General features: G+C 49.2%; 2 protein-coding genes across 3 annotated transcripts; one reads left to right on the top strand and one right to left on the bottom strand.

The window, feature by feature from the left end:
• The first annotated feature begins 42 nt into the window (after positions 1-42).
• On the top strand, positions 43-3,365 carry LOC131884500 (protein phosphatase 1 regulatory subunit 16A-like). Of its 2 annotated transcripts, none has more exons than XM_059232307.1 (5): positions 43-720; positions 814-884; positions 964-1,764; positions 1,828-1,939; positions 2,460-3,365. In XM_059232307.1, the coding sequence occupies exons 1-5, from the start codon at positions 408-410 to the stop codon at positions 2,702-2,704; spliced, it is 1,542 nt and encodes a 513-aa protein (XP_059088290.1). In that variant the 5' UTR covers positions 43-407; the 3' UTR covers positions 2,705-3,365. The 2 variants fall into 2 exon arrangements, with proteins under 2 accessions (XP_059088290.1, XP_059088289.1); XM_059232306.1 differs by having other exon boundaries at positions 46-720; positions 2,088-3,365.
• A 310-nt stretch (positions 3,366-3,675) lies between these two features.
• LOC131884499 (junctophilin-1-like) lies at positions 3,676-12,709 on the bottom strand. Its single transcript, XM_059232305.1, has 9 exons — positions 11,553-12,709; positions 11,254-11,465; positions 6,658-6,938; positions 6,419-6,583; positions 6,007-6,341; positions 5,754-5,902; positions 4,211-5,676; positions 3,882-4,091; positions 3,676-3,793 (listed from the first exon to the last, which is right to left on the bottom strand). The coding sequence occupies exons 1-9, from the start codon at positions 11,765-11,767 to the stop codon at positions 3,707-3,709; spliced, it is 3,120 nt and encodes a 1,039-aa protein (XP_059088288.1). The 5' UTR covers positions 11,768-12,709; the 3' UTR covers positions 3,676-3,706.
• Between the last annotated feature and the right edge of the window lie 478 nt (positions 12,710-13,187).

Raw genomic sequence — 13,187 nt, 5'->3', positions numbered from 1 at the left:
CCCCCCATTCGTCTCCTCCCCCTCGTTCTCCTTCCTGCGCTGGATCCGCTGAATCCGCTGAATCCTCTTGATCATCATCATCACCACCTCCACCTCCACCTCCACTTCTACATGAACGAGTGACTAGTCCATTGAGTGCCTTACAGACTCTCACATACACACACACACACACACACACACGCACTCACCCTCAGCGACTCTCTCTTTCTACGTGAAGAATCGCGTATCATCCATCCCTCCATCCCTCCATCCCTCTCCCACATCAGCCGCCTCATCGTGAACGTGCTCGTAGTGGTGGTCGTCCTCGATTTGAATATCGGGATCAATGTGCTAATTCCTGGTGCCCGCCCGCCCAAAGGGGTTGATCCGGCTAAGCTGCCCATGCTCTGCTGGAGGCCCATCCCGCTATGGCCTCCACCTCGGGCTCCGGCCCACTGATTTTCGCTCCCCCGCCTTCCCCTCCCCCCACGCCCCTCACGCCCGAGGCCTCGCTCTCCACGCAGGAGCGGCTCCGATTGGCCAAGAAGCGGCGGGCCGCCCAACTCAAGCGATGGCATCAACGGGAACGAGGCGGCGGGCAGCCTTTGGGCGAAAACCTGCATTCCGAGCGTCCGGATTTGCTGGAACACACCTTGCCCCATCATGAATTGGGCAAGGGGGTCATCTTTGTACCCAGTGTCATGCTCCTGGAGGCGGCTTCCCGCAACGACGTGGAAGAAGGTAAGAGCAGATGAATGAAAAATCAGTCCCATGGGACCCAGCACTGTTAGAATCATTGTCATTTGATCCGTTGATCCATTGATCCATTTGCAGTCAGACGCCTCTTGGAGATGGGTGTGAGTCCGGATAGCACCAACGAAGATGGCTTGACCGCCTTGCACCAGGTAGGATTGAGTCACCCCGTCGGTTTCCCAGTGTTGCCCCGGGTCGTTGACCCCATCCCGTTTCTTTTTCCCATTCCAGTGCTGCATTGATGACAGTGAGGAGATGATGAAGGTGCTCTTAGATTATGGCGGCAATCCCAATGCCACGGACACGGAGAAATGGACCCCTTTACACGCGGCCGCCACTTGCGGCCATCTCCACCTCGTCAAGTTCCTGATCGACCATGGGGCCGACCTACTGGCCGTGAACGCGGATGGCAACATGCCCTACGATCTGTGTGAAGATGAAACCACTCTGAGTTACATTGAAAACGAAATGGCCAAACGGGGCGTCACGCAAGAACTCATCGACGAGACCCGGGGCGAGATTGAGCGGCGGATGCTTCGGGATCTCGAAATGGCCGGTGAAGATTGGCTCGAGGCTCGGGATGCCCTCGGGGCCACACCGTTGCACGTGGCTGCGGCCAATGGGTACTTACAAGTGGTCGAATATCTTTTGGACCATCATGTATCAACAGAAGTAGTGGATTTAGACCAATGGCAGCCCATCCACGCTGCAGCTTGCTGGGGTCACTTGGAAGTGGTGGAGCTATTGGCTCAAAACGGGGCCAATATCATGGCCAAATCCAAGAGTGGCGAGACCCCGTTTGATATTTGTGAAGATCCCGATATCAAGGACCGACTCGTTCAGCTGAAGGAACAGAGAGTAAGACAAGAGCAACCCAAGGTTCGGCGCACGCGATCAGCTTCCACCCGCACCCAATCGATCCGTCGAACGTCGTTGCGAGAAAAAATGAACACTACCAAACGAGACGTGCAAGATGAGAAGTTCTTCCTCATGAAAACTTTAGATGTCATCCCCAAGAAAGACGGCTCCAAGGTAAGAACCCAACATTGCCAGACATGTCTCTGCCTGACCTAATCATGGTTCGAATATTTCCAGGCCAAAGAATCCAATGCACCGCTTGATGTCAAGGACGTAGAACTAACCATTCGATCCGGGTACTCGCCCACTGAAGAAATCCCTACCCGACCTCCCCGACCCACCCGAGATGGTAAGTTTTCCTGATTGTGTGAACCTGGGAATTCCTATATATAATTGGTGGAGTGATGAATGGATGGCTGTCGCTTTCTTGTGGCGTGTTGTGTTTCTCTCGCGTTTCTTCTTTGGGTGTGTGTGTGTTCAATGATTTATCCTTTCAGGGTCCTCGTCCTCGCCCATGCCACCTTCCCCGTCTCGAGGGAATCGCAATAGTCAAAGCTCATCGTCCAAAGTTCCGTCCTATTCCCAACGAGGCATGGCTTTGTCCGACACCACAAATACGATCCATGTCTCGGGCCTGATGATGAGCAATAGTCCGTCGAAAATGATGCCGCCCTCAGATTCCCACTCCCCCTCGATCTCTAGCTATAACTTGGGGACGCCGTCCTCTTCCGGCCAATCTCAACCCGCCCACCAGACTTTGGCGGAATTGAAAAAGGCCCGATCTCAGACCCGCATCACCTCCCCGACCTCGGCACCCTCAGCCTCGGGCCCCCCGTCAGCCACAGCGATTAATCAATCACTCTCTTCAGGTCCCTCTGGTCGCCCCGTCCTCCCGGAGAAGCCAGCTTCCAAACATACCAGCAGCAATCAGAACCCGCCCAGATCGCCACAACGATCAGCCAAGGACTCAGCTCATCATCGGAACAGCCAAAAGAACGCTCGCCAACGCTCCGTTCAGGGTGGACAAGAAGGTGTTTCCAAATACTCGTCCGACGATCCAGGTGAGGTGGTAGGTGCCCCCTCGAAAAAACACGGCTGCTGCACACTCTTGTGACATGCCCTATCGCATTTATCCACTCCCAATAATACTTGAGGGCCTTTTTCCGTCGGTCCCTCCCTCCCCCCCATTTGAGAGGCCTGGAATATGAACGATTTCCTGGCGCACAACGAAGCAATGAAGTTGAATAATGGAGAGATGCTAGCCACCTTTCACATTCCCCTGAGCATCCCCCTTCCGGCTCCCTCCCTTCCTTCCTTCCTTCCTTCTAACCACGCCATCTGTGATGTAATCCTATACAATTATCAGCCAAAACATGGAAAGTAGATGGAACCCATAGTTTATCCCCCATTGAATAGTTTGATTTGTCAAGATTTGAAGTAAGCTTACATTCCACAAAATACGGAAACACTTTGGAGTAGATTGGTCGTTGAACAAGCCCATGTACTACCGTAATTAAAGCCTGCCAGACGCCCTTTTCATTGTCTATTACTCCTGTATTACAACAAAAGTTGATTGCCTCGTACTGATTATGAGCACAACCATTCCTTGCATTTGAAATAACCATGTTTCTACGAACAAATTTGGTCTTCGATATCTGTGATGTTTTAAATTTTTGGCCGACGATTGTATCAAAACATAGCTGCGGCTATGATATTTTCTACCATGAATAATGAGAACATTAATCAATGATAATAATAACAATCCCAGTATGAAACCCTGCTTTGTCTCTTAAAGGATAGTAGAAAGTAGCTATCAAACGCTAATAACGATTTTGAGGAAATTCAAAGTGGAAAAGAGGAGGCATGCAATGCTTGAAGCAATGCTTTAAACTGAATCATTTATTTTAGCTGATCTTTGCTTGGTCAGTTTGGATTTTAACAATAAGTCTTGTGGATTAGAGTGAATTGGAGAAAGGGATATATCCTATATAGAAAACTTGGAACTTCACGGCCTTTCATATTGTCTCTTGGAAGAGCCCCCCCTCCAAGATGTCCGATCAATCTCTGAACGTGTGCAACTACGACTTTCAACGTACAAAATAGAGCCTTTATTCAATCAGGTCAGGAGTTTAAAAAACATAAAAGCTAATGACAAATTAACAAACAAAACCAACAACATAATTTGTTGACGTTGAAACCATTCCTGGAAGGAGAGAGGTTGAATGGTAAGAATCCAGCAAAAATGATCCAAACGTTAAGCGTAAATGAGCGTTCAAGGCCTCATCTCTTACCTGTACTCTGGGGCCTATAATGTACATCAAAGGGTTGTTTTGGTATTTGGCAGACTCCACCATGTCCCGGCGAACAGCTTCCCGTCTCGAAGATGAGAGGGCGCTGATCTCCTCACGGGTCATCTCTTTGGAACCTTGAGAAGCGGTCACTTGGACGATATCTTGAACGTCAGGAAGGCTCTTCTTTCTTTGGAGTTGCACCGAAGAGTCCTAGTGTAAGAGGGGATGGTTACAACGGATTAGCAATATAATGAAGGCTCAAAGGTATTGCAATGACTATTGAATGAACTATGTGGTGATCGTGTCTTTTGTTTTCGTTCTTTGCTTACTTTGTTCTTTCCAGAATCTTCGTCGGATATTTTCATGTAAAGGGACTCGGTCCTCTTTGGAATGGCGCCTGTATTATGGATCTCTTGGGAAGGTCCGCGATATCTCATTTGGACGGAAGAATCCCGCGAACCTGGCTGATGGCGGTGTAGGTCTCCATTGAGGGGTTGGCTCTCGAGGGTCCCACTGCCACTGGCCGTGAGACCGCCTCCTCCTTGGTGACCACTCAACCTGGATGAGGGTCGGCTGTTGGCTCGACTATTGGCACGGCTATTGGCTCTGCTAGGGGCTCTGGAGGTGTGGCGGGCCTCTGAGAGGACTTGAGGAAGGCGGTCCACGGAGGCCTCCCGACTTGGCGGTCGAGACGGGGGTTTCCGGTAGTGTTCGAAGTGATCATCCATGATTTTCTGGAAGTTATATTCGCCTCCTGCTCCGCCTCCTCCCCTTGCCCTTCCTCCCCCACCGGAGGAGTGGAAGTTCCGCGGTTGTTGTTGTTGCTGCTGTTGCTGCATCATCATCTGCATCATACGATTTCCACTGGTGGTTCCTCCTCCTGCTCCTGCTCCTCCTGCTCCTCCTCCTCCGGTACTGCTGTTGGACTCCTTGTGAACAAACTTCGGCTCAATACTATCGATTCTCTTTTGCGAGTTCCTCTGTTGGGCAGCTGGAAAGCTGGTGTTGCCGCCGGGGTTGTTACTATTGTTAATATTATTATTATTATTGTTGTTGGATTGGAGGCCATCCATCCGGGACGAAATATCACAATTGGTTGTGCCTTGGAAGGCAGACGAAGAAGAAGGGAATTTGAGAGAGTTAGCAAGGCCTCCAAGAGCGGTCGGATGGTCTTGGTTGCCGCCGCTACCACTGCCTCCTCCTCCTCCTCCTTCTCCACTACTACTACCTCCCCCAATGGTTTTGGAGTTCCTAACGTTATTGGTCTTGTCAGCATTGGACAGGTTGTTGGAAGGAGTAGATGGATTAAATCCCATGCTGGGCTTGTGCCCGAGAGGGGCGGTGCTTTTGGCTGGATTTGCTCTCTCGAAGGATTCTTGAGTGGAAAAACTGCGATTCTCGCCTTGGTCAAGAGCGGACGGAGGTTTTCTGGAGCCGCCCAAAGCTTGACGTTCATCTGGGGTGCTTTTGGAAGGATTTCCGAAGGAGCTCGTGGACGCCTTGCTAAGGCCCCCAAGGGAAGGCTTCGAAATGGTGGAGGAGCGGTTGGGAGGATTGTGGGCCGAAAATGAGCCCTCTGTCGCATAGGGGTCATCTTCGGGGAGTTGGACAGTCACATGGGGCTTGTTGAACAAGGGTAGGGCAGGATTGCTAAGGTGGGACACGGGTGAATTAGGTTGACTTTTGTTACTAAAAACTGAGGGGTTCTTCTCGTTGAAGCTAATTGTGGAGGGCTTGCTGAAAGTATTGTTTCCTATTCGAGCCTGGACATTTGAAATATCTTGGGTTGAGGGCTCTGGAAGAGCAAAATCGATTGATTGAGAAACTTCAAATAGAATTCGTCACAAAACCAAGTAAATTTCAGAGCTTTACCTGAGAAAGGCTTTTGATTCGGATCCACATTGACTTTATCAATTTCTTCTTGATATTGTTTGGCACATACAACGGCGTGTTCGGCGTCTTCCCTGGCGTGGGTGGCGGCGATATCGGCTTGTTCGGCTTTGCCCCGGGCGGTCGCCGTCCTATAAGCAAATCCCCGAAAGAGGTTATCGATATGCATTATCCAACCAATCGCAGTCTAACTTGCTTCACAAATTGAAGTTGATCTGCGGCAATTCATTCGTACCTGGAAATAGCGATATCTGCTTTCTGCAAGGCAATTTTGGCTGCTCTTTGAGCTGCATTCAAGGCTGAGTCAATACGCTCGCGGAACTTGGCCGAGCGAATGAGGAATAGGTGGCGCCTCTGATTGGACGTGATCAAGATGTTGTTCTTATATTTCCCTTCCTCCTTTTTTCCATCCCGGAAGGTAGTCACTCCGTAGCCGTATTTTCGGTTGTTGTACCATTCACCCTCATATTTGAGGCCATCGGAACGCTCACTGATTCCAAATCCGGCTCGCTTGTCATTCTTCCATTCACCCATGTACGTCTCGGTGACACTTGCATCCAGATGCTCATCCTGCAATGAGAGAGATGGCAAACTCATTCTAATACGGAAATGCTTCAGCGATGGCAGACACGGAACGGAGCCCTCACCTCAAGAATGAAACTCTGATTTGATCCGTCCGACATGACCGAAGGGGCGCCAGTGTAGCCCGACTCCGAGCTCATCCACGAGGTGGTGCTGCCAGCCGATCGAATCCCTGAGACACCTTTTCGGTCCAAGTCGCCGGTGCTCCTCTGTTTCTTGAGCTTCAGGCCCTTGAAACACAAAGTTCGCCCATGAACCAAACACATGTCTACGATCTGGCCTTAGCAGTACTAAAAGGTCCTACCTGGACAAAGGTCTTCATTCCGCTCCGTTCCACCAGGGATCTTCGCCTATGAGGCACCTCATCACTGCGGGTCCGAAGGACGAACCCTCCGCGGACCTCACTATCGTTGCTTCGTTTGGGTCCTTGCAGGGAGTTTTCTCCCGCGGGCTTATTCAACGATGTTTCCGAACCTCGCATGTCCTCGAGACCAGCCGGCGTGTGAGATGCCACGCCATACGGGGCACTGGTTCTCACGCCATAACCATGGCGCATGCCTCGGAGCCATTGGCCCTGATATGTTCCTGGAAGAACATTCTCAAATTGATATTGTACTTTCTTTAATGAAATTCGTGATACATCATGTGACATTAAAGCGAACAAAGTAACAACATTTGTTGATCCAATTCAAAATGCCCAACGAGAGCAAACGGAATTTAGTATTACTCTCCTGGACCAAGAGATTGTGGCCTCAATCAAGCCGGATTCTAAGTCCGTAATATTATTCATGAGGTCCATTCTGATGTTAAAGGTCAACTTCAGGTCCCGGAAAAAATGTGGAACCTTTGAAGGATACCCTTGTCATGTCTACGAATTGCAGGAAAGTCCCCTTGAACATGTGGGAGCCAGCTGTTCGGGCTTTAAAGGCCAGATTGGGTTGGCTATTTGACTTAGCATTGTCACGAACAAGTACACAACCTCCAGAGGTTGAACGTTAAGTGAAATGTTTTGAAGTCCGACGTCTCAAGACTTAAATGTCAAAATAATGCCAGCTATTGATCGTAAACTACAAAATTGGAGAAGGAAAGTGGTGACTTGATATTGGAGCCAAAACTAGTATTGCGTTACTTATTTATTTTTAGTAATAGTGAGCAAGGCGCGCAAAAATATTTACTTGAACTTCCTGACAATAGATTGATAAGTCATTGTTAACTAACAAGGCAATTCAATGTAACATAGAAGCATTGAGCCCATAGAAATAACATTACCATTCTTATTCCATGACACAGATTGAAATTTCTGATCAACATTATACCCCTCAAGAGCTTGCCAGATATCCCAACTCTAATTCGTTGGTCGATGAAATATTTTATAAATAAAATGAATACTGTTTTTCGTCTTGAAGTCCTGGGAATTCCATTCCCAGTAGCGATAAGGAAGTCCGCAACAAAATATATACGGTATATTGAAATTGTTTGTTGGAACCGTGGATCACTTGGTCAACAGTTTTTGACACGTTGAATCAATTTGCATACCCAACATCTTTGACTTGGAACTTAAAGTGTATTCAACAAGACATTTGATATCCTTAAAATTGGGAAGTGAAGGTTCCATGGTAATCAAGATTGGTATCATGAGAGGATCACGGTAACTAAATTGGATTTTTTTCAAGAGCTCAAAGACAATCGCAAAGTCTACGAAGGTCTCCCATAGGTTTGAACTACTTTAAAAGCAAAAAGGGATTCATTGGTTCCCTCAACGAAATGGGTTTCCCACTCTTTTTTTTTCAAATGGAAAATTTCGAATTCTGCATGAACTGCATGTTTCAAGTGTCCTTTTGTGTGGGCGTGCTAGCAAGTAAGTGACCATAACAACGAAATGTTCATTGGGGCTGCTAGATTAATAGGTGTGATCGCACGTTCGGATGAAAATATCTGCAGATATCTTTGGCGACCGAAGGTGAACTCGCAATGGTCTCTATTCAAGAAGAAGTAGTAATCTCTTGGGACATTTAAAGCAAGAGCAGCAGGGAAAGCTAGCTAGCGAGAGAATGTTTTTCGCTCAAATGCTTTCCGACTGGAAACAATTTGGCCAATTCGAGCGAGCCAGTCCGACGAGTCTGGATTCCAGGCATAACTCGAGCAAAGCCATTTTCTTCATGACAAACTGTGTTCTTATCTTGCTCCATAAATATGCCCGAGGAAAGTGCTTTCGATCATCTTTGAACATGATTGCTAGCTGGCCTCTGAGGAGCGTAAAAAGTAAGCTAATCCATACTTGTGGATAACTATATGATGATCCTTTGACCTCGCCTACTCAATGAGCAAAAGCAACATTTCTGCAACGAACACTCGTAAATATCCCCCGGTAATCGTGCAGCCATCTATGTAGTTTCGCTCGCAGTTTCGTATTCAGGCAGTAATTTGATAAGCACCGGACCGCCGGAATTGGACGGCCAGGGCACATCAGTATATTCGGCTGACCATTGGAACAAACGAAGACTTGCACTTCTTGGGCGCACAGGTGCTGGCTGTCTTTTGGCCCGAACATCTCAATTCTGTTCTCCCCCTCTCCCTGTTCGTTCTCCGTTCCTCTCTGTTTCTTTCCAACAAGCAACTGGTGTGAGAGGGGAACCTCGGCGGCCTCAACTACCGACCGTTAGCATTGCTAGCACCAGGTACATTCATTGCTCAAGCATAGCCTGGGAATAGGATTGAGGCTGGATCGGGACAGCTTGCTTGTACTAGTAGGTAGGTACCTGGCCAGCCAGCTAGTCAGGAACACTCCTTGGAGAGCCCAGAGATTAATTACTATTCTCTTGACGAGATGATTCTTTTTCTCCATTGGGGAGGAAAAGGCGGACTGACAAACTATTATTGGGGACCGAGTGATGAATGGATCCTTTCCCCTTGGCACCGAGCTCTGGGTTCCCCATATGAGATGGATCATGCGTGGCGAAAGAAGAAGCAGGCATCCATTGGAATGTATTGGTCCCCAAGAGTGTAGGCGAGGCACGATTAGAATCGGAACAATCGTGTTTTTGCCTCCTGGTTCCTTTAGTCCTCCGTGGCTAGGCCAGGTGTAAGAGTGTCCATTGACAAGTGCTCACTCTTCTCGTGGACCTACGTAGCTGTGCTCGTCCAGCCTCGTGGCCTCTGGGCTTCATTTCAAGACACAAACACCCGCTCAGACAAACGGCCTTCAGAATGAATGTTTTCGGCTCAACTTGGGCCGGCGATTGGCTCGTTTCAGCTCATTTCGGCTCGTTTCGACCCCCTCCTTCGTTCGAGTTTCCTGAATGTCGTAGAACGGTCAAAGTGAACTATCCACTTTTTCTCTGCTGCTTTACCTCGTTCGCTCAATCACGATCCCCAGCTCCCTCCATCTGTCCAGTGCCTGAACTACGGACGGGATCCGTTGAGAAGGGAACTGGGAACACTTGGTTCATCCGTGTGCATGCCTATTACACACGTTCAAACGTATTGTGTATTAGGGAGAGTATAGGAAAGACGGAAAGACAGAGCCAAACAGAGAGAGCGAGAGAAACGGAGAGAAACAGAGAGAAGCAAAGGAGAAGGAGCGAGAACACCGCTCCACAATGATGGAACACCCGGACTTGTGATTGCATGGCCAGCTCAGTTTTAGTAGTAGCACTACATACATACACACACACACATAGATAGAGGTGGGTATTAGTTGGAGAACCACTAGGTCTCCTCTGAAAGTAATGCCATTGTTGTATGTAAGTACTAGCTCGTTTGTTCGTTCGTTGGCCGTCTGACGCGTCGCATCCACTGCCAAGGAGACGGACAAGGCAGGAAGGAAGCAAGGAAGCAAGGAACGAAAGACGGATTGAAAGAAAGAGAGAAGAAAGTAAAAATGTTGTCGGAGGGAGCAGGTGGAGAGGGGAGGGAGGGAGGGAGTGTGCATGACCACAACCTCAGCCTTAATTATAGGTCGTCAACGCATTGTCACCTTGTATGACTAACTCGTCTGATAGGAGCGTTGAACATTTCGTCTCCTTTCCTACTATCGCTATTACGACTCGTCTTTATTCTTGGTCCTTAAATCGTTTTTCAACAGCGCTTCCCCTATCATTTTGATCCGATTCATCACAGCGCGTGTAGAGTACTCGTTTTCTTTGACGGCGGAGATTAAATAGCTAAATAGCCTTTCCCCTAAGAAAAGGGCCCCACTTTGTTCTTCCTCTTTGTGGGTTAGGAGGGAGGAGCAGGGGGAGGGGGGCGAAGGTGGAAAAAAGGAGCCATCAAGTGAACGCTTTCATCACCACCTGAGGTGAATTCTCCGTCAAGGCTCTCCTTGAACATGGCCTCAATCCTCGATCCTCGGAACTCAAAGCTCGAAGCTCAAGCTCGCTACTATGGCCCACACTCAACACTCACATGCTGACACTCACCCATTCAAGTACATAAATAGTGTACGTGTGTGTGAGTGAATAAGAGAATGCCAGTGTGTGAGTGTGTGAGAGCTATGACTTCTCAACTCAATGATCGCCTTGACTGTGAATGAACAGACAGTTCAGGCAGGTAACCTCTGCGTGGACAGAGGAATTTATTTGGTCACCAACTCCTATTCATGCAGATTTTTGTCCTTGCTGTTTCAATCATGATACTTAACTTCGAACTAACATGGTTTCCCACGTGGAACAGAGAACAGAAAATATGTTCAACCAGGACTGAACTGAAACGCAGAGGGTACCTGCCTGGGGTTGGTGGTTTTCATTTCTTACAGAGATTAGAGCGAAAGATGACAAGGCCGAGCTTGGCCAACAAAAAGTGGTATAAATGTTCAAAAAGAAGCCCTGTCGAGCATTTTGTTGGGTTTCAACTTTGTTGAAAGACACGGAAAAGCGGAGACAAAAAAGCGATGTGATCCTACCTTGGTCGGCATAGGTCTCTGAACCGTATCCATCTTGAAGTCCGTTGGCCCAAGTGCCCTCGTATTTGGCCCCGGACAATGTGGATTGGCGAACCCCATAACGACCCTTGAAACCTTGCGTCCATTCGCCTCGGTAAAGCCATCGACCACGTGCTTCGACACCTAGACCATGTCGTTTTCCGTTTTGCCAATGGCCTTCAAACGTGCTCCCACTAAGGGACAAAAGAGAAGGGAACGAGTAATCAATGAGTGGCTCTTTCCCGTTTCATGTGTTCGAACCCTGTTTGGATTATTAGTACCTTGGCCATGTGTACACTCCCGACACCTCGAACCCGTAGTGCCATGAGCCGGCAAATTCACCCTGGCCCTTGGGGCCCGTGCACACCCCATGACCATGAGCCTTGCCGTCCTCCCAGCCACCACAATACGTGCCGCCATCGTCAAAGTCGAAACGACCCCCATTGAAGTCGAGGGTGCCTAAGGTCGTGCCTGATGCGGCATGATGCCCGGCCATGTCTGCTGATCTGGCTGTTGGGTTTGGTGGTGGTGGTGGTGGTGAGGCTGGTAGTGGAGCTGACTGTGGTTATGGCAGGGCGGAGGAATGCGGGGATGGCAACAACTACAACAGTGCTTGAGTTGTTGCTGTTGTTGCTGTTGTTGGGTTGTGACACGCTGCAAAGGGCTCACGGGCACAGTTGTAGGCATTATTATTCAATGGTTTCTTTGTCCGAACACGTCACACGTCCTATGAAATGAGTTGCTAGTGGCATGGTAGGACTCCCCCACAGGGCTCAGCCCCGTCTGAAGTTGCCTCCACGCCAGTGACAACTCATGACCTCGTTGTCTTGGTTTCTCCCGGGACCGAAGACGATGCCAACGTTGACGATGCTGATGGGGAGTTGGGTGTTGGAAATGAAGATGACAATGGAATGCTTGAGAGAAACACCACCACCAGAATCATTGACGGACCTCAATGGTGATTACTAGGATGAAGAAAGAACCCGAGATTCTCACTCCCCTCACCTCACACGCACAGTCACAGTGGTGGTAGGACGAACGATGATATCCCAGGAGCTAAATACAGCAGCAGTCTTCTTCTTGAACAAGAATACTTTGAAATCGAGATTTTGGCCCTTCTCCCACGCTCAACTACTATTGGCTTTCCCACTCTGGCCTTCTGGTGGCGGCCTTTACAAGCTAGAACAAGCAAAAAGCAACGACTCCCGTCCACCATAGACGAAGATTGTCGACCTACCCATTGAGTAACCGACTAAGAAGGCAACGACACTGACGACGACAGCGACGACAACGACGACGACTGGAACACAGCGGCTTCCCGCTTCCCAGAGAGAACGTAAATGAACACACCGACGGCCTTGCCCAACTATCTCGTCGTGCTTGAGAACTGACTCCGAAAGCCTCATCCGTCCATCGACGACCACATTCTCCACACCGCACGCACAGCAATTGCCATTGTTGTTGTTGTTGTTGTTGTCTCCATCCTGCCTCAAACCGAGAATGCTCAGAGGAACATTGAGAACACGAAGAACATGTTCCATTTATGAGCAGTACACCACCAACATCGCCCGCCTCACGGGAGTACTCACCATTACTCCATCGACGACTCAAGCCACTACTTCTAAGCTCAAGAGCAAATGGAACACCAAGATGATGCACGCACCGAGCGAGTTCGTGCCTCGCACTCCACGTACCAGATAGAACGCTCTCACGCATGGAGGCACACCAATCGCGCTCCATGAAGGAGCACAAGCAAGGTAAGTATGTAGCTGGTGAACTAGCTTGCCCGATAGATAGATAGCCAGCTACGTGGGTAGGCCTTGAAGCCGACCCTGGGTCCAAGTAAAGGCCTACTACGGACGACGATCCCAACTGCGCCGGATCCGATCCGGGGTAGTGGCGTAGTGGCGTGGTGA

Source organism: Tigriopus californicus, chromosome 8 (assembly GCF_007210705.1).
Source record: "Tigriopus californicus strain San Diego chromosome 8, Tcal_SD_v2.1, whole genome shotgun sequence".
In the NCBI taxonomy this organism is placed as follows: Eukaryota; Metazoa; Arthropoda; class Copepoda; order Harpacticoida; family Harpacticidae; genus Tigriopus; species Tigriopus californicus.
Note: the sequence above shows the minus strand (reverse complement) of the source record. Positions and strands in the feature narration are given on the sequence as shown.

Excerpts from the sequence above, each read along its gene's own strand:
- LOC131884499 (XM_059232305.1), bottom strand. The coding sequence starts at position 11,767 with ATGGCCGGGCATCATGCCGCATCAGGCACGACCTTAGGCACCCTCGAC. Across the intron at positions 6,342-6,418 it reads ATCAGAGTTTCATTCTTGAG|GATGAGCATCTGGATGCAAG; the intron begins GTGAGGGCTCCG and ends CTCTCATTGCAG. Across the intron at positions 5,903-6,006 it reads GCAGATATCGCTATTTCCAG|GACGGCGACCGCCCGGGGCA; the intron begins GTACGAATGAAT and ends ATTTGCTTATAG.
- LOC131884500 (XM_059232306.1), top strand. The coding sequence starts at position 408 with ATGGCCTCCACCTCGGGCTCCGGCCCACTGATTTTCGCTCCCCCGCCT. Across the intron at positions 721-813 it reads CCGCAACGACGTGGAAGAAG|TCAGACGCCTCTTGGAGATG; the intron begins GTAAGAGCAGAT and ends ATCCATTTGCAG. Across the intron at positions 1,765-1,827 it reads CCAAGAAAGACGGCTCCAAG|GCCAAAGAATCCAATGCACC; the intron begins GTAAGAACCCAA and ends GAATATTTCCAG.